The sequence below is a fragment of the Peromyscus californicus genome, unplaced genomic scaffold, assembly GCF_007827085.1.
Source record: "Peromyscus californicus insignis strain IS unplaced genomic scaffold, ASM782708v3 Scaffold_5__1_contigs__length_169319896, whole genome shotgun sequence".
NCBI classification, from domain to species: Eukaryota; Metazoa; Chordata; class Mammalia; order Rodentia; family Cricetidae; genus Peromyscus; species Peromyscus californicus.
The window spans coordinates 43,061,761-43,082,121 of record NW_026294573.1 but is presented as its reverse complement, the minus strand read 5'-3'; the positions used below and the strand labels follow the sequence as shown (position 1 = coordinate 43,082,121).

Genomic DNA, 20,361 nt, shown 5'->3' with positions numbered 1-20,361 from the left:
TTTTAGACAACCTGAATGTTAGTTTATTCTCCTCCCTCCTTCTGAATTAATGTCCCTCCTGTTCTGTAATTAAAATGCCTTCATCGATTTTTTTCAAAATCACTTGTACCCTATTATTCCTCTCTATTGCTCCTCTCTTTTTCCCCATGGTCTCTTTTACTTTTCTGGCTTCTTTAGTTACTTCAGATTATACTCACATCTGAAGATTTGTGCCTAGGAAACTCCAGATGGGAGAGAACATGATGTGTTTATCTTTGTGGATCTGGGTTACTTCACTCAATGTGAATTTTTTTTCTTCCCAATTCCATCCATTTACCTGCACATTCATGATTTCATTTTTCTTTACAGCTGAATAGTAGTCCCTAGTGTATATGTACCACATTATCCATTCATCAGTTGAAGGGCGTTTTTGTAGCTTCTATGTCCCATCTAGTATGCATAGAGTGGCAGTTATGATAGCTGAGCAAGTTTTTGTAGATTGGGATGTTGAGTCTTTTGGACATATGTCAAGGAGGGGTATAGCTGGCTCATATGGTAGATTTATTTGTAGCTTTTTCAGAGTTCTCCACACTGATTTCTAGAGTAGCTGCAGCAATTTGCAATCATGCCCTTAGAAGATGAGAGTTTACCACATCCTCTCCAGCATTTATTGTTGGTTTTGTTTTGTTTTAGGGTAAGATGAAATCTCCAAGTTGTTTTGGTTTGTGTTTTCCTAATTGTTAGGGATGATGAACATTTTCTGGAGAGATATTTCTCAGCCATTTTTATTTTTATTTTTTAAAAAAGAACTCCCTAAGCCAGGTGTGGTGGTGCACATCTTTAATCTGGGAGGCAGAGGCAGGTGGATCTCTGAGTTTGAGGTCAACCTGGTCTACAGAGTGAATTCCAGGACAACCAGGGCTACACAGAGAAACCCTGTCTTGAAAAGCAAAACAAACAAAAAGAGTTCCTTGTTCATATCCCAAGCCCATTTCTGAATGGATTGTTTGGTTTTTTTTCCCTTTAACTGTATTTTGAATTCTTTTTTTCCCCCCCAGAGCTGAGGACTGAACCCAGGGCCTTGCGCTTGCTAGGGAAGCGCTCTACCACTGAGCTAAATCCCCAACCCCTGAATTCTTTATATATCCTGAATATTAATCCTTTTGTCATATTTAAAAATGGTAAAGATTCTCTACCATTCTGTAGGCTTTCTCTTCACTTGATTGTTTCTCTCTCTCTCTCTCTCTTTTTCTTTTCTTTTTCTTTTTGGTTTTCCAAGACAAGTTTTCTCTGTGTAATAGTCCTTGCTAACCTGGAACTTGCTTTGTAGACCAGGCTGGCCTCAAACTCACTGAGATTTGACTGCCTCTGCCTTCCAAGTGCTGGGATCAAAGACATGCACCACACCTCCTGGCCACTAGGTTATTTCTTAGCTGTACAGATGCTTTTTAGTTTTATGAGGTCCTCAATTGTTGACTCAATTACTGGGCAAATGTAGTCTAAAATCAGAAAGTCCTCTCTTACACCTATACCAAATAAGGTGCTGCCTATGCTTTCTTCTAGTAGTTGCAGTGTTTGAGCATTCAGATTTAGATCTTTGATCTATTTGGAGTTAGTTTTTGTGCAAGGTGATAGAAACTGGTATAATTAATTTCATTCTTCTGCATGGTTTCCCAGAACCATATTTTGAAGATGCTGTCTCTTCTCCAGTTTATGTTATTGGCATCTTTGTCAAATATTAGATGGCTGTAGCTAGGCATACTCATGTTTGGGTGTTAAATTTTTTTCCATTGACCTATATGTCTTTCTATGTGCCAGTACTGTATTGTTTTTATTATATGGCTCTGTAATATATCTTAAGATCTGGAATTGTAATCTCTCTAATATGACTCCTTTTGTTCAGGATTTTTTTTCTTTTCTTTACTATCCATGCTCTTTAGTGTTTCCATATGAATTTTAGGATAATTTTTTTCTATTTCTGTGAAGAATGAGGTAGAGATTTTTATTGGGTTGCATTGAATCTGTAAAGATATTTTGGCAGAAAGTTATTTTCACAATATTGATTCTACTGGTCTATGAGCATGGTGAGTCTAGTGTCTTATCTTTTTCTTTATGATTTAAAGTTTACATGGTAGAAATCTTTCACTTCTTTGTTTAGGTTTACTTCTAGATAACTTTATTTTCTTTAGGCTGTTGTGAATGGAAATATCTGTGATCTCCTTCTTAGTATGTTTGTTATTGATTTATACTTTCAATTTTAAAAGTTGACAGATAGACTTTCCTGGCAGGGAAGACTGACCCCTGCAAGTGTGGGAAACTTGATAGTATAATTGGTGATAGTGGGGGCTCACTTTCCCTTATTAAATAAAAAAAAAAGTTGACAGATTATTGATGTGTGTAAATTCTCAACTGTGAGCAGTGTAAGAAAAAAGTATTTTCATTTTGAAACTAATTTCAGAGTAAAGTTGACTTGTTTGACTAATTGTTAGGCATTTTGAAATCTCAGTATACTATTTACAATATACTGTATCTTTTTACCTGATTTATAAGTTTATTAGTTCATATTTAATGATTTCTAATATGTAATTTCTTTTCAGGCTCAACACAACACAAGAATGCTAGCTACTTATGCAGCTATTGATCCTAGAGTCCAGTACTTGGGATATACTATGAAAGTATTTGCTAAGGTACTTAGGAAGAAGTGAAATCATCTCTTTTGTTATAATATTTATGATAGCTAAAGTGACACATACTGGTGTTAGACTTATAACAAATATTGTCTCAACTTTATTTATATAGTTTTTTCTTTCTTCATTCTCTTTTAAGATAGGATCTTGCTCTGTTTCTTGGACTCAGGTGATCTCCCTGTTTTAATCTCCTGAGTTGTACCTGAGCTTTTAGTACATATTAATTTAATTTATTTACTTAAGTTTTTAAATTTATTTTTGTTACAAGTCTCACTATGTACCCTCAGCTCGTCTGGAACTTGCTATTTAGACTAGACTGGCCTCAAACTCGGAGATCCTTCTTCCTCTGTCTCCTAAGTGCTAGGATTAAAGGTGTATACTACCATGCCTGGGTGGTCCCTGAGCTTTTAAAAAAAGATAGTTGATCCACAAGCTCCCACGATTTTTTGTCTCTGCCCTAGGTGCTGAGTTCACAGGCACATGAAGCACTTAAGAGCTTTTCTGTGGGAATTGGGGGTTTGAACTTGGCCCCTCTTGTTTTTTCACAGCAATTGCTTTATTCCACTGAGCCATTTTTCAAACCCTCATTTTTCTTTTTTAATTTAATTTAACTTAAATTTTTTTTAGTAGGCACGTACTACTACTACTACTACTTCTACTGCTACTTCGTGTAGATTGCTCCAGTACTTTTATCCTGAACTTTACTAATAAACTAATTTTTTTCCTAATGTTTTGATAATATAACTATTCCAATTTAAAAATCAAATTTCTTAGTTATTTTATAAGTTTTTGAAGATAATTTTTGGAATGCAAATACTTGGTCACTAAATTTGTTTTGCTTTTCTTATTTTGATAGTGCTTATTTTTCATAGCATTTGTATTAAACTGATTTTTAAAGAGTTGCTAGGCTTGGTAATGCATGCCTTTAATCCCAGTACTTGGGAGGCAGAGGCAGGTGGATCTCTGTGAGTTTGAGGCCAGCCTAGTCTACATAGTAAGTTCCAGAACAACCAGGACTCCATATAGAGTTACTTTTCCTAAGTAAATAAATAAAATAGAATGGCATATCAGAGTAGTTAGTGGTTTGTGGAATGAGAATATTAATTTTTATTTGTAATCATTCTATTTTCTAGCGCTGTGACATTGGAGATGCATCTCGAGGAAGTTTATCTTCATATGCGTATATCCTTATGGTGCTGTACTTTCTGCAGCAAAGAAAGCCACCAGTTATCCCAGTCCTGCAAGAGGTTAGTGTTCAACAGTACTGTAAAGCCCAGAGCATAGGGGCTGATGCCTATAGTCCTAATACTTGGACTACAGAGAAATAGGATTTTGAGTTCAAGGCCATCCTGTGTTACGTAGTGTGTTTCAGGGCACCCTAAGCAACTGAGTGATACCCTGTCTAAAATAGAACTGTTATAGGTGTTTTTAAGCAAATCATAGATTTAAACAGGAGAGCTTGCTGAGTTCATGACAGTATGAGGGATTTTTCTATCATGAATATTCTGGGTTTCCTGTTAAAATTAATGGTATAATTAAATAGTGAACCTTTAGGAAAATTTATTATAGGAGAATATTGAATACCAAAGGGATGTGAGGTAACTGGAACTATTGACTATCTTTTATAATATTTTAAAATGTTATAGTCTTGGAATATTTGCAGATGAGCTAAGTGGTGATGGCACATGCCTTTAATCCCAGCACTCAGGAGGCAGAGGCAGGTGGATCTCTGAGTTCGAGGCCAACCTGATCTACAGAGTGAGTTCCATGACAACCAGGGCTACACAGAGAAACCCTGTCTCACCCTCACCTACCTCCCTAAAAAAAAAGAATATTGTGGATGTGTATCAAGTTCCTGTAGCTCACCACAAACTCATAATATTAAAGACTCTCACATGGAAATAAGAAGTTTCTTCTCTCTGGAGTACTTGCCCTCCTCCTCCTTCCTTATGTATTCCTATGTATACTCTGACAACCTTGAAAAGTTTTGTCAAGAATAAGTAAAAAAGCTGGGCACTAGTGGCTCATACTTTTAATCCCAGCACTTTGGAGGCAGAGGCAGGCAGATCTCTGTGAGTTGAAGGCCAGCCTGGTCTACAAAGTCAGTTCCAGGACAGCCAGGGTTACACAAAGAAACCCTGTCTGGAAAAACAAAAACAAAAACAAACAAACAAAAAAAAGTAGGAAAATTTTCCTCATTTCTTTTAAAGTCATACTTAGTGTCAATTGATGTAGCCAGTTTATACTCTCTGAAATAGGTGTAAAATAGTTCTTAATCTTCCATTTGTTCTTCCCAATTTTGGGCACAAGAGTGGATTTGTGGGCATTAGAGAAGGTCCAGTTCTGTCTTCTTAGAAGTATAACTGTTTAGAGATAGGAGAAAAATACCAGAAGTATTTGGAAAACTACATATTCTTTTTGGTGTTGTTGTTTTTTGTTTGTTTGTTTGAGACAGGGTTTCTCTGTGTAACAGTCCTGGCTGTTTTGGAACTTTCTTTGTAGACCAGGCTGGCCTCCAATTCACAGAGCTCTGCTTGCCTCTGCCTCCCGAGTGCTAGGATTAAAGGTGTGCACCACCATGCCTAGCTGGAAAACCACATATTCTGTTCTCATATAAATTATAATATGTTGGCAAAGAAGAAAATGACAAAATATCTAGCCATGTGATATAAATATCTTAAAGCTAGTCCTAAATTTTCAAATAGTCTCATGAATGATAGGGTTTTAGCAGTGCCTCCTTCCCGTTTTACAATCAGTACCAGGGAAATAAAAATTTTAAATATTTTTTCCCCCAGGAAAAAAATTCCTAACTAAGTACTATGTTTTTGGTATTATAAAAGTCTTTGTGGTGCTGTGAATGAAGCCTCATATATACATGGTAGGTGAGCACTATACTACTGAGACATATTTCCAGTCAAACCAGTCTGTATTTTTTTGTTAATTTTAAGATCACAGCAAAATTGAGGAGTATGTAGAGATTTCTCATATAACCCCTATTTGGGTAGGCATTCCTCCATTATCAACCTAATACATTGTTAAAATTTGTGAATCTACAGTGACATGTCATAGTCATACTAAATCCATAGTTTACATTTGTGATTCATGCTTGGTGTTGTATATCATGTAGATTTGGATAGATATATTAATTATGTGCATATTGTTATTATACAATATGGTTTTTTTCTTAACTTTGTCTTTGCTTTATCTAGTCTTCCTTCATCCTGCCAACTCTTGGTAATCACTGATCTTTTTAGTATCTCCATAGTTTTGTCTTTGTGTAAAATATCAGATAGTTGGAATCACTTATACCCAGTATCTACCCTTTATGTTTGGCTTCTTTTTTACCCATTATATGAGTCAGCTTCACGTTAGTACAATGAACTAGGACAGTTAGCCTATAATAAATGCTATATTGGGGCTTATGATTCCAACAAGTAGAGTTTAAGGTTAGTTGGCCCTTTTCTCTATTAGCATATCATATTTCATGTATGTGGTGGTGCAGGTTGCATATGTTATGAGCTGGGACACAGAGACACTGAAACTGGGGTCTCAATCCACTTATTGGACCTGCCCTCAATAACCTAATAATTTCCCATAAAAACCTAATAAGGTCTTCATAGCATCATCTTGATGACCAAGCCTTTAACAGATTGTCCCAGTTTCATTTCTGTACTATGATAAAATATTCTGACAAAAAAGTAGCTTAGGGGAGGAAAGAGTTTATTTGGCTTAAACAGCTTCAACCTTGGTCCATAATTTCAGGGAAGTCAAAACAGCAGGAGTTTGAGATAGTTGGTCATGCCACATCCACAGTCAAGAGCAGTGAGAAATGAATACATCCATGTGCACTGCTTGCTTTCTGGTAACTGTCTCCTGTCTCTTCCCTCCCAACACCTTGGTAATGGTGTTTCCCATAATGTGGTGGGTCCTTCTAAATGAACTAACAATTAAGACAGCTCTCTACAGACATGTGTACAGCTCAACTTAATCTAGGCAATCCTTCATTCTTGCTCTCTATCAGAGGTGATGCTAAGTTGTAGCAAGTTGATACTCTCCGAGAGCTGGAGAGATGGTACAGCAGCTTAAGAGCACTGACTGCTCTTGCAGAGCACCCAGGTTCAGTTCCTAGCACCCACGTGGCAGCTCACAACCATCAGCAACTGAAATTCCTGTTCCAGAGGATCTGATGTTCTCTTTTGGCCTCCCTGGGTACCAGGCACAAACATGGTACACAGACATAGGTGCAGGCAAAACACCCATACATATAAAATAAAAATAAATAAATGGTTTACAGTTACTCACACACATGGACTTTGGGGGAGAAGGGACTTAAGAAATATTCAAATTAAGTAATATGCCTTTACATTTTCTTCATGTCTTTACATTGGTAAATGCCTCATTACTTTATTGAATGTGTCAATTTCTTTATTCAGTTACCCACCAAAGGACATTTTGATTGCTCTTTTTTTTTTTTTTTTTTTGTTTGTTTGTTTGTTTTTCAAGATAGGGTTTCTCTGTGTAGTTTTGGTTCCTGTCCTGGATCTCACTCTGTAGACCAGGCTGGCCTCGAGTTCATAGAGATCCGGCTGGATCTGCTTCCCAACCGAGTGCTGGGCTTAAAGGCGTACGCCACCACTGCCCGGCCGTGATTGCTCTTAAGTTTTGACAATTATCATACAGATGATATAAAGATCCACATAAATGAATTTGGCTTGATATATTCATGTAATCCCAGCAGTTTGGAGGCTGAGGCAGAAAGATTGAAAGTCCAAAGCCAGCTCTGGCTGTGGAGCAAGACATTGTCTCAAAATCAAAATCAAACAAACAAACAAACAAAAAATCAAACCAAAAGGAAAAAAAAAAGTCTGGGGAAGGAGTTGTGTTTGTAAAGTGTTTGCCTAACATGCATGAGACCCTAGATTTGATTCCCAGTCCTAAATAAAGGAGGTCTAAAAGTGCCTGTCATCCTTAATTTGGAGATGGAAGTAGAAGGCTCAGGAGGAGATCAAGGTTATTCTCAGCTACATACTGACTTTGAGGCCAGTGTGACTACAAGAGACCCTGTCTCAAACTGACAAAAAGATCCAATTGCTGGTTTTCGTGTGGTGTAATTTTTAAGTCTTCCAAGTAAATATTATTAAGCAGGATTGCTGAACAATGTAAGTAAATATTTAGTTTGTTAAAGTGAAACTGCTGAACTCCAAAGTGGCTGTACCATTTTGTATTCCCACCAGAAATGAGGGAAAGTTCCTCTTGATCCACACCCTTACTAGAATTTGTGTTATATCAGTGTTCTGTACTTTGACCATTCTATTAGATGTGCTGTGGCATTTCATTGTTTCAGTCAGTATTTCCCCATTACTTATGTTGGAGAGCATCTTTCTATATGCTTACCTTTTATCTTTAGGTCCGTAGTATGGGGTGTGTTAAAGTCTGACTAGTATCTTTTATTGTTTATATGTGAGTGTCTATCTAAGGGTATACCATGTGGGTGCAAATTTCCCAGCGTGTGCTGGGAACCAAACTTCGGTCCTCTCTGAGAGCAGCAAGTGATTTTAACCAGTGAACCATCTCTCCACCATGGTCTTTGGCAAAATTTTTAAAGTGGACGGCACAAGGAGAAGACTGAATTCAGGGAGGAGTCAAGTCTGAGGGTTAGGCAAGGACTGGAAAGAAAAATACAAATTGGCTCCAAGGAGAAGCAGAGAAAGATATTTCATGACTATGCAGATATTTCATGACTGACACACAGTGCCAGTGCTTAGCACTGCCAGAGGGAAAAGAGGCCTATAGAGGTTTTTGGTTGTTTTTTTTTTTCTTATCAAGTTAAAACAATTTTCTACACCCTAGGTTATGGAAGTTTTTTGTTTTCATTGTTGTGGTTTTAGTTTTGTTTTTTAAATTTTGTTTAAATTTTATAAAGGTTTTGTGTGTAGCCCTTGGTTGGTCTAGAACTTGATATGTATATATACCAGACTGGTCTTGGTGACCCTTATACTTCTGCTTACTTAGTGCCAGGATTGTAGTCTTGTACCACCATGCCTACCTATTTTTGTCCTTTTGGGGATACAGTTTTTTTTGTGTTGCCCAAGCTTTTCGTAAACTCTGAGTTTATCTGATTTTCTTGAACTTGGAAGTAGTTGTGTGTCACTGTGTCTGGTTTTACTTTCATTTTCATGAATGAGTATTGAGTTCTATCAGTGGCTTTTTCTGAGTCTATTGATAATAATATTTAATTTTGCTTGCTAATGTGATAGTTTAGTTTGAATTTTATTTATTTATTTATTTATTTTTGGTTTTTCGAGACAGGGTTTCTCTGTGTAGTTTTGGTGTCTGTCCTAGATCTCGCTCTGTAGACCAGGCTGGCCTCGAACTCACAGAGATCTGCCTGACTCTGCCTCTCGAGTGCTAGGATTAAAGGCATGTGCCACTGCCTCCCGCCAGTCTTGAATACTTGGGATGTATCTCAATTGGTCTTGATTTATAAATTTTTTTGATATATTGTTGGATTGTGTTTTGAATGTTATTAGGTATTGATTTAGTTTCTTTCACTGATACACACCTATTCAGATTGTTGTTTTTCCTTGTGTTCATTTTGGCAAAATGTATTTTTTAAGAAATTGGTCTAGTTGGGTATAGTCTCATGCTTATAATTGAAGCACTTTGGGATGCTGAGGCAGGAAGATTGTGACATCAATGCCAGCCTAGACTACAGAGTGAAACCCTGTCTCAAAAAACAAATAGATAAACATAAAGGCTAGGGATTTAGCTCATTTGGTAGAGTGCTGGCCTAATATGCATGAAGCCCAGTGTTTGATTCCACAGTACCACATCCACCAGATGGGGTGTGTGCCTATAGACCCAAAACCTGGGGAGATGGGGGCAGAAGGATCAGGAGTTTAATGTCATTCTGAGCTATATACCGAGTTTGAGAGCATCTTGGACTACCATGAAACAAAGCAAGTAAGAAAGAAAACAAAAGAAAAAGCAAAGAAAGAAGAGTCTAGTTTATATAGGTTATTATATTTGGGAATAGAGAGTTCAAAATATTGCCTTTTATTATTTATGGGGTCTATTGTTGTGGTTTTTTATTTTATTTTTATGTTAATTTATGTTCCTGTTTTTTCCCACTTATTGCTGGTTATGATTTTTTTTAATTTTGTTGTTTTGTTTAACCAAAAGATGCCAATTAACTTTGAGGTTTGAGTTCTTGGACTATAGCCTCATTTGCCTTCCCTCCAGTCATGGAACTCTGCTAACTTGAAGCTGGAGAGCAGGGTAATGGGCCACAGAGGGTGAGCATCCAGGTTCTTATTTTAATACTACCATTCCAGAGAAATATTTTATTTACCTGTTTTGTCTGGAGTCACATTGGGAAATTAACAGTAGTTTTTCTTATTCCAGAAGACACTGTCTCCATGGGTCCATTGCTGTCCATGTTAACTTTCTTCCCTCTCATCTAAACCCACTCCATGATTTTTTTCCCTCTATACACATTGAGCAGGTTTTGAATCTATATACTCTGTGTCTCCCTGCCATTTCATCTTTTTTTTGAGATAGGGTTGCTTTACATAGCTTTCCTGGAACTCAAGGTAGACCAGGATGGCCTTGAACTCACAGAGATCTGTCTGCCTTTGCCTCCTAAGTGCCAGGATTAAAGGTGTGTACCACTATGCCCAGCTCTCACTTTTATAAGTTTTTAAATTTATCATTAATTAATTAATTAGGCCTGCCAAAGCCAATTTTATCACTTTCTATGTTTGTCTGATTATTTAGGCTTTGAATTTGGTGAGCTTTGGTATTATTCACATATTATTTATACTTTGTTCTTTTGACAGCATATGATTAACATGAATGGGCCACAGATTTTGTTTTCATAGTATTCTTTCTCTGATCTCCCATGGATTAATAATCATTGGGGTAGCATGGGCTAATATATGCGGGTATGTTATTTAGGCTCAGAATTTAGTCAGACTCATAATTCTGATAGTGTAGACTTCAACAAGCTGCCTAACCTCCATGATTTTGAGTTTCATTATCAATAAAAATGTAATACCGATGGCAGATGTGAAGTGGGATGATTTCAAGTTTAGGTTACATAGTTAGATCCTGTCTTCACAGACAAAACCAAACAAGATGTAATGAGAATAGTTCTCCAGTGTTATCTTCCATAGCAGAGACCTGAAGTGGTGCATGGGTGGGTGCATGTCTGTAATTGGCAGGAGAGTCGGCCCTCCAATTAAAACTGGGATATAGCGGTTCCAAACTCACTAACCTTGCTACATAGTAAGTACCACACCTTTCTCCAAAAGTTAGAAAACAAGGGCAAACTGGCATGCACTTCTCATTTCAGAAGGCAGAGGCAGGGGACCTCTGTGAGTTCAAGGACAGCCTGGTCTACATAATGAGAACCTCTCAAGCAACCTAATAAATAAAACTGAGAAATTGAATAACTTTTAACATTAGGTATAAAAGTAGGTGTTCATTGTAGCTTGAGTTTTCCTTCCTGGCCCACAGTCAGGATAAATCTCTCTCACCCGCCAGTCCCACAGCCTCTCAGACCCGACCAAGTAAATACAGAGACTTATATTGCTTACAAACTGTATTTCCGTGGCAGGCTTCTTGCTAACTGTTCTTATAGCTTAAATTAATCCATTTCTATAAATCTATACCTTGCCACATGGCTCGTGGCTTACCGGCATCTTCACATGCTGCTTGTCATGGTGGTGGCTGGCAGTGTCTCTCTGACTCAGCCTTCTACTTCCCAGCTTTATTCTCCTCCGTGTCCCGCCTACTCTTCCTGCCTAGCCAATGGCCAATCAGTGTTTTATTTATTGACTAATTAGCAACACATTTGCCATACAGAACATCCCACAGCAGTTCATAGTGTGATTGTTTTAATTATTCTTTTACCATTATTTTTTGATTATTATAATTACCAAAATTATTGTTACTGTTGGGAAAATATAATAGAATCTTTTATTAAACTTAAGAAAACTTTTCCATTATCTGTTTTTAAAATATTTCTTCTAGTTTTTGAGATTATAATATAATTACATCATTTCCCTCTTTGCTTTTCTCCCTCCAAACCCTCTCATGTACCCTTCTTGCTTCATGAATTTGCTGTTATTCTTACACATAGTCCATGGTGATCTTCTCTGTGTCCCTTCAGTTTTAGTATATGTACTGTTGAAAGAGAAGACCCCACTATCTGGTTAACATATTATAATTGTTAAAATGACAGGCAATCAATGGACCCAGTATTGTGGGTCGAGACTGATAACTCCAGACTGATATGTACATTTTTGCTTCCAGCCCTTTCTGGTTGTCATACGGTTTCTGTTATCTGGTATTATTTAAGTACTGGCCATTGGCACGGATTTTTTTTTTTTTTTTTTTTTTTTTTTTTTTTTTTTTGGTTTTTCGAGACAGGGTTTCTCTGTGTAGCTTTGCGCCTTTCCTGGAACTCGCTTTGGAGACCAGGCTGGCCTCGAACTCACAGAGATCCGCCTGGCTCTGCCTCCCGAGTGCTAGGATTAAAGGCGTGCGCCACCACTGCCCGGCTGGATTTTTTTTTTAATGTTAAGGATATATTTAATAACATTACTTATTTCTGGCTTCATTTGCAATTAAAGCTAACTTTAAATATCTGGTTATTAAGGTTTAGTCTGGGTTTTGTTGTCTGGTGCTGTGTATTGATCCCAGAGCCTTATTCATGCTAGGCAAATGCTGTATCAATGAGGTATATCTCAAGTTCCCTTATAATTTTAGATATTTTTTAAACTTATAATTTTTATATTATATTACAGATTATATCCTATGACATCTTGTTAAATTGCTAAGGCTGACCTGATAGTTGGTATTATTCTGCCTATCTCCTGAGTAGTTGGGGTTTCAGGTATAAACCACACTATGTGTGGCTCTTGGAATGTTTTGTTTTCGTAGTACTGGGATTGAACCTCTAGGCTAGGGCTCTACCACCAAACTGAGTTCCTAACCCTTGGAGGTTTTTTTGTTTGTTTGTTTTGTTGTTGATCAATAATATGTTCAGGTTAAAAGGAACTTTCTTAAGCAGAGTTTTTTTTTTTGTTCTAGCAAATCGTAAGTCCAAGAAAATTCTTTACATAAAAATTAACAGTAAAAGAGATTTAGGAGTATTGTTCTTAGTTGATTACATGAAAATTTATGCTTTCTTAAACTATGTCAAATGGAAATTAAATTTAATCAAAGAACCTTGAGGACATTATGCCAAATGAGGTAAGCCAGTTAATAAAGAGATATAGTATTTGATTCCAATTAGGTACTTAGAATAATCAAATTCACACAAAATAGAATGGTGAATTGTAGTTGCCAGCAGCTGGGAGAGGGATGCATGGAAAATAACAATTTAACACATACAGCGTTGTAGTTTTACAAGAAAAAGAAAAAAAGACTAAATGGCTTATGGTAGCTCAGCACTGTGAATGTACTTAATGCCAACAAACAAAATGTTTAAGATAGTAAATTTTGCCTTAACACAACTAAAAAAAAAGTATAATTTTGGTATAGGAGTAGATTGTAAACATTATAACAATAAAGTAGACATGGGAATGTTCAAGTTTCTTAAACATGATTTTTGAATTTTTGGTACTTGGGATTGAAATTGGGTCTCCTACATGCTAAGCAAGCTGTACCAACCATTGAACTACATCCCTAGCCCTAACATCTAAATCTTCAATGCTAGAATTTATACTTTAGCCTCTTAAAGCTTTCACTTTTTCGAGAGCGTGAACCCAGGGCCTTGCACATGTTAGGCAAATACTCAACCACTGGTGTACAACTCCAGTTCCAGACTCCCTGTTTTATCTTCATCCTGTCCTAATGTCTCTAGGACTACAGGGGCATAAACAGCATCATGCCCAGCTTTTATGTGGGCTCTGAGAAGCAGGTGCTTCACCAACTGAGACATCTCTCCAACTCCCACGTCTTTTCCTTCTTTGTTTTGTGAAGTGCTAGAACACACACTAAACAATTTTGGGTGACTGTAGTTTTCTAAATTATAGGTAAGTATTCCAAAGCTACTTACTTAGCTTAATCTTTGTAAACTTGATTTTTAACACACATACTATATTCAGTCAACAATTTGTATATGTAAGCTTTGGTCTATTGAGGTTTTGTGCTTCACACATAGGCTGTAACTCTTTTGACCATAAGGAATTTAAACCTGAGAATGAAATCTGAAAGGCCAGACAGGTAGGAGTGCAAACCAATTGCCTGAGGGCCACAAGGATTCACTTACCAAGTGATTTGAAACACTCTTCAGGTTCATTGTATTTGGGGCTCATTACTGTCTGTGTGTTGGGAGACGTGAAGACAGGGAAAGAAAAGCTGTGCCATGTTTAAAACACTTCCGCACCTGGACTGGTGGCAGAGGTGGTAGCACACACCTTTAATCCCAGCAGTAGAAGGCAGAGGCAGGCAGATCTCCAAATTCAAGTTCAACCTGGTCTAAATAGTGAGTTCCAGCTGGTACAGAGCTACATAGGCAGATTCTATCTGGGGGAAAAAAAGAACACCATAACACATACATAAGTAAATAAAAACAAATAAATATTAAATTAATAAGACACTTCTGCTTGTTATTTATTTCACATGTCAGGTTTTCAGGAAGGTTACTTACATTTTATGGAGCCCAGCAAGACGGCTCCGCGGGTGAAGGCCCTTGTCCTCAAACCTGATGACTTGAGTTCTGTCTCTGGGACTCAATGTGGTGGAAGAAGAGAACTGACCTCTATGAGCAAGTTGTCTTCTGACCACCTGTGCGATGTGTGTCATGGTACATGCTCTTGAGCGTGTGTGTGTGTGTGTGTGTGTGTGTGTGTGTGTGTGTGTGTGTGTGTGAACACATGTAGACAATAGATAAATGTAATCATTTTTTAAAGTAAAATTTTTTTTTGTTGTTTTTTGTTTTTTGAGACAGGGTTTCTCTGTGTAGCTTTGTGCCTTTCCTGGAACTTGCTTTGGAGACCAGGCTGGTCTCGAACTCAGAGAGATCTGCCTGGCTCTGCCTTCTGAGTGCTGGGATTCAAGGCGTGCAAAATTTTTGGGGTGGTGGTGGAAATATGACTCAGTGGTTAAGAGCTCTAGTTGCCCTTCCAGAGGATCTGGGTTCAATTTTCAGTACCTATATGACACCTAACAATCATCTATAACTCCAGTTCCAGGAGATCAGACATCTTCCTGGTCTCTTTGGGTACTGGGCACACAGATGGTGCACAGAAACACGTAAGCAAGACACACACGTAAAATAAAAATAAATAAATAAATTTTAAGTAAATTTGAGGACTATAGAGATGGCTCAGGCAGTTAAGAGTACTTACTGCTCTTGCCGAAAACCCAGATTTAATTCTCGGCACCCTTTTGGGCAGTTTACAATCTCCCGTAACTCCAGCTACAGGAGATCTGATGCCTCTAGCTTCCTTGGGTACCTGCACTCACACATAATCCACATTAGAAGTAGAAATTAAATACTTTTTTAAAAAGTTGATTTATAAACTATTTGTGTAGTTAATGTAATCTTTTCTCTTTACTGGGTTAATTGGAGGTTATGGGGATAATTATATTGACCAGAGTCAATATATAGGCCTGAGACTAGAAATTAGTTTTGCTGACTCTGAAGCAATATTGTATACCTTCTAATTTGTTGAGTTAATTTTATTAAACCTCTTTTAGAGAAGCAAGTTACAAGGCCTGGATGTGTAGCACAATTGGTCAATTGGTAACATGCTTGTTTAACATACATAAAGCCCTAGGTTTGATCCCTAGTATTATATAAACTAGCCATTGTGCCATATGCCTATAATTTCAGTGCTCAGAAGCCAGAGGCAAGATCAGAAGTTCAGTGTCATCCTTGGCTACATAACAGATTCAAGGCCAACTTGGACCGTGTTTCAAAAAAAGAAAAGCAAATCATAAAATTACCTGTGGAGTTCAATTATATCTAAAAGGATCATTTTTTTATTGGATGCTTCTTTTTCTTACAGAATAGTATTTCTTAGTCAGACACAGTGACACATTATCAGCTGCTCTGGTGGCTCAGGCAGGAGGATTTCAAGTTTGAGGCCAGACTGCACAAATTAATATAAACTTAAAAAAATTCATAATTTGTTTATAAAGATGTTGGGGAAAGCTACCTAATTTTCCATTAATTAATCTGATATCTAAGTAGTTTCCTGTCTTATCAGATATTAGTAACTGATTAAATGTACTAGGGAACAGTGATACTGATTTCCTTTGGGTATTTAATCAATATTATCTGTTGATAACTACATTTATAATCCTTTAATCAAGCACATTTTTATTTTCTTTACTTTGATTTTACTTAATCTTGGTCTGGATGCATTTAGATAGGCCAAAAAGGTAGCATCAAATAATATTAAGTGTGTTCGGAGTGTCTGATACTCTTTTTTTTTTTTTTTTTTTTTTTTTTTTTTTTTTTTTTTTTTGGTTTTTCGAGACAGGGTTTCTCTGTGTAGCTTTGCGCCTTTCCTGGAACTCACTTGGTAGTCCAGGCTGGCCTCGAACTCACAGAGATCCGCCTGGCTCTGCCTCCCGAGTGCTGGGATTAAAGGCGTGCGCCACCACCGCCCGGCGAGTCTGATACTCTTAAGATAGACTTTCTTAGCTGGGTTTTAGGTATATTCTCATTAATTAGTTACTTGGTATCAAGTTATCACATCCTAGTGTTTTTTCCTTGGGAAGTAATTCATTAATGTCTCCTGTAGGTAAATTCTAAAATGATAATGAAGGCTTGTAGGTCTTTGGGTTGGATAACTTGAAATCTAATTATAATATTTTTTATACAGATCTTTGATGGAAAACAGATTCCACAGAGAATGGTTGATGGATGGAATGCTTTTTTCTTTGATAAAACAGAAGAACTGGTAATTTTTGTTTAATTTTATATTATAGAATGCTTACTGGTGTTAGGATTTGCATGGTTTAATAATTTTACTTGTTTTTAATTTTTATAATTTTAATAATATGCCTATTTCTCTCTTCTTTTCCTTACCCTCCTCTTCCATCTTTCTCTTTTCTTTCCCTTTTCCTTACCTGAAGAAAAAGCGTTTACCTTCCCTTGGAAAGAACACAGAATCACTAGGGGAGCTTTGGTTAGGACTACTTCGCTTCTACACTGAAGAGTTTGATTTCAAGGAGTATGTAATCAGTATTCGGCAGAAAAAGCTGTTGACCACTTTTGAGAAGCAGTGGACATCTAAATGCATTGCAATTGAAGGTGATTGTTTATATTATTGTTAATTCAAGAACCACAAGAAAAATTAGCAGGGAAAACTTCTCTGAAAGTGTCAGCCTTTTGTTTTCTGTCACTTAATAACTTTAAAAGAATAATTCACAGCTGGGCAGTGGTAGTGCATGCCTTTAATCCCAGCACTCGGGAGGCTGAGGCAGGTGGATCTCTGTGAATTCGAAGCTAGCCTGGGCTATGGAGTGAGTTCCAGGAAAGGTGCCAAAACTACACAGAGAAACCCTGTCTCGAAAAACCGATAGATAGATAGATAGATAGATAGATAGATAGATAGGTAGGTAGGTAGGTAGGTAGGTAGGTAGGTAGGTAGGTAGATAGATAGATAGATAGATAGATAGATAGATAGATAGATAGAATGAATAAATAAATGAGTAAATAAATAAATAGAAATAAAAGATAAAATAAAATTCACTGGGTTGAATAGTTTGAAAATATATAGAATTAGACTCTTCTTCCTGCAAAGTCAACTTTATGGTGCAGTACTTATTAATTAACAAATATTTCTTTTCTAGATCCTTTTGACTTGAATCATAATCTTGGTGCTGGTGTTTCTAGAAAAAGTAAGTTTTAAATACAGAAAATATTCCTTTAAAAGTTCTGACATAGGAGCTGGGTGGAGGTGGCACACACCTTTAAATCCCAGCACTCGGGAGGCAGAGCCAGGTGGGTCTCTGTGAGTTCGAGATCAGCCTGGGCTACAGACCGAGATCCAGGACAGGCACCAAAACTACACACGGAAACCCATCTCAAAAAAAAAAAAAAAAAAAAAAAAAGGAAGTTCTGACATAGTAATGTCTGCATCTTTTATCATCTTCTTTCTTCACAGTGACCAATTTCATTATGAAGGCATTTATCAATGGAAGGAAACTTTTTGGTACCCCCTTTTATCCACTCATTGGCAGAGAAGCTGTAAGTTTACATTATTTGGAACTTTCATTCTTTTCTTTTTTTCTTATAGAACTTCATTGTCATTGAGGTTTTTACAGATGGCAAAGTGAAAGGGAGCAAAACCTCAGATGCAAATTTCCCAGTCCTGAAATAACAGAAAATACAGATCCGAAGTACTTGCTTATCGTGGCTCCTCCCAGCTCTGTAGTGTGCAGGGTTAGACTGCAGGAAGGCCTGGCTTGTGTTTGTCACCTACTGTTGTTTGGTCTCACTCAGCTTTTGCTTGCTTCCTATTGGTTAGGAGGCCAGAGGAGGTTTCAGGTTTAGGGGAAGAGACTTTTAAGAGAAAAAAATGTGGAGTGAGTAAAACCATGTATTTTAATATCACATAATGAATGTCCTTGAAAACTTATTCAGTCTAGTTTTAAAACTCTTCTTTTTATGGTGGAGTAAAAGCAGAATCTTTTGTCCTTGGAACACTGGTTCTCATGTATGTTTATTTTTGTTAGCCTCTTCGCGGGCAATAATTATATTGGATATAATTAAGTAGGAAATTTTAAAACACAAAAATTATGAAAAAAATTATTTAAAAAATAACATTTTTATTAATGCATTAATTGACATAGCAATACACATTTAGTGACATTTTACTATTGTAAATAGTGGAATATTGTTGATGTGCATGTTCAGTGGGAACCTAGTACGGGAAGTACACAGTGCCGAGTCCTGTAACTCAATTAAAAATGTTATTACTCCTTTATAATCTAGTACATTGCAACTAGTCCCTACTTATATGTAGATTTATATTTAGTTTTGTTTAATTTATTTAGTATTAAAACCAAATGTTATTTTGATGTCTAGAAAGAGGAGCCTTTGAGCCTCTAATCATTTTTTTAATCTTCTTACTTATTCTATTTAAATTTTTAGTGTATGGTATTTTTTAGGTTACAGCCCTTTTTTTTGGACATTTGTCTTTATTATATCAGTATTGTAACTTATAGGAACTATTCATTGTCTTTCATGTTTACACTTAATATCATTTTCACTGCTAAATATGCTGGATACTTACAGGACTGTTCAGAAAGATAAAAGTATGCTGGGCTTGGTGACTCAACAGTTGTAATTTCAGCCCTTGTGAGGTGGAAACGAGATCAAGGCCAGCTTTGATGAGGCCAGTGTAGGCTACATCATGAGATCCCATCTCAAAAAGCCAAAACACACATATGTACACGCACACATGTGCACATAACCCACGCACACGCAGACACACACTGCGCACAGATAAAAGTATACATTCTACTTTTTCATCTTTCTTATTTACTCAGATATTCCCACTTTATTTTTTGCTACTATTTGGTCCTCTAATATATAATATTAACCAGCTTTTTATTGTCTTCTGTCTCTCTTTTCTTTTCCCATATGACCCTGTCTACTTTCTGGTTTATACTATTCCTCATTCTATAGTAACTACTGTCCTTTTATATCCATATATGTTCCCCCTTACACTAACTCCAGCTGTCATCTGTCTCTCTGCTTTGAATAGCACCACCAATGAGAAGAAAGTCATAAAACCTAGGCAATTTTTTTTTCTTTCGAGACAAGTTTTCCTCTCTGTCCTGGAACTCGCTTTGTAGACCAGGCTGCCCGTGCACTGACAGAGATCCACCTGCCTCTGCCTCCCAAGTGTTGGGATTTAAGGTGTGCATCACCACCACCCAGCTAACCTAGGCAATTTCTAATGTATAGTACAGCTACAGATTAATACTCACCACCCTTAACTGGACTTTCAGTATAGTTTGATTGTAGCTGGAAGTTTCTTGGTCCTGCCCGGCCCGTGTCAGGATGAATCTCTTCCACCAGCATCCCATAGCAGCTTGGTCCTAAGTAAAGGCTTATATTATTTACAAACTGTATGGCCTATGGGTCAGGCTTCTTGTTAGCTAGCTCTTAACTCAACCCATTTCTATTAATCTATATGTTGCCACGTGGCCATGGCATTACCACCAATCTGCTGGCATCTTGTTGCTCCTTGGGTGGAGGGCTGGTATCTCTCCCCACTCCACCCTTCTCTGTCTCACCTTTAGTTTGAATGTACCGCCTAACCTTATCCTGCCCTGCCATAGGCTAATGCAGCTTTATTTATCAACCAGTCAGAGCATCACATATTTACAGCATACAGAAAGACATCCCACAGCATTTGATAGTCTTACTGTATCTTTAGTTACTTGTAATCTCTCATTCTATAAAATGTATTTCAAGAGAGATGGCTCAGTGGCTAATAGCTCCTGTAAAGGACCTGAGTTCAGATCCCAGCATCCATATTAGCTTACAAATATCTGTAAGTACAATTCCAAGGGACCTGACACCCTCTTCTGGCCTCCATGCGCACCAGGCATATGCATAGTGTACATACATCCATGCAGGTACTCACACATACACAAAAGAATAAATCTTTTTTTGTTGTTTTACTCAAAATTCACTAAGTCCTATACTTTGTCCCAC

General features: G+C 37.2%; 1 protein-coding gene across 1 annotated transcript in view; it reads left to right on the top strand.

Annotated features, from left to right (window-relative positions):
- Window positions 1-20,361, top strand: part of Tut4 (terminal uridylyl transferase 4) — a 115,869-nt gene that overhangs the window by 76,659 nt on the left and 18,849 nt on the right. Inside the window, 6 exon segments of the mRNA XM_052718330.1 lie at window positions 2,577-2,666; window positions 3,800-3,913; window positions 16,511-16,588; window positions 16,764-16,941; window positions 17,484-17,531; window positions 17,798-17,880. Of these exon segments, the coding sequence (XP_052574290.1) occupies window positions 2,577-2,666; window positions 3,800-3,913; window positions 16,511-16,588; window positions 16,764-16,941; window positions 17,484-17,531; window positions 17,798-17,880 (591 nt within the window).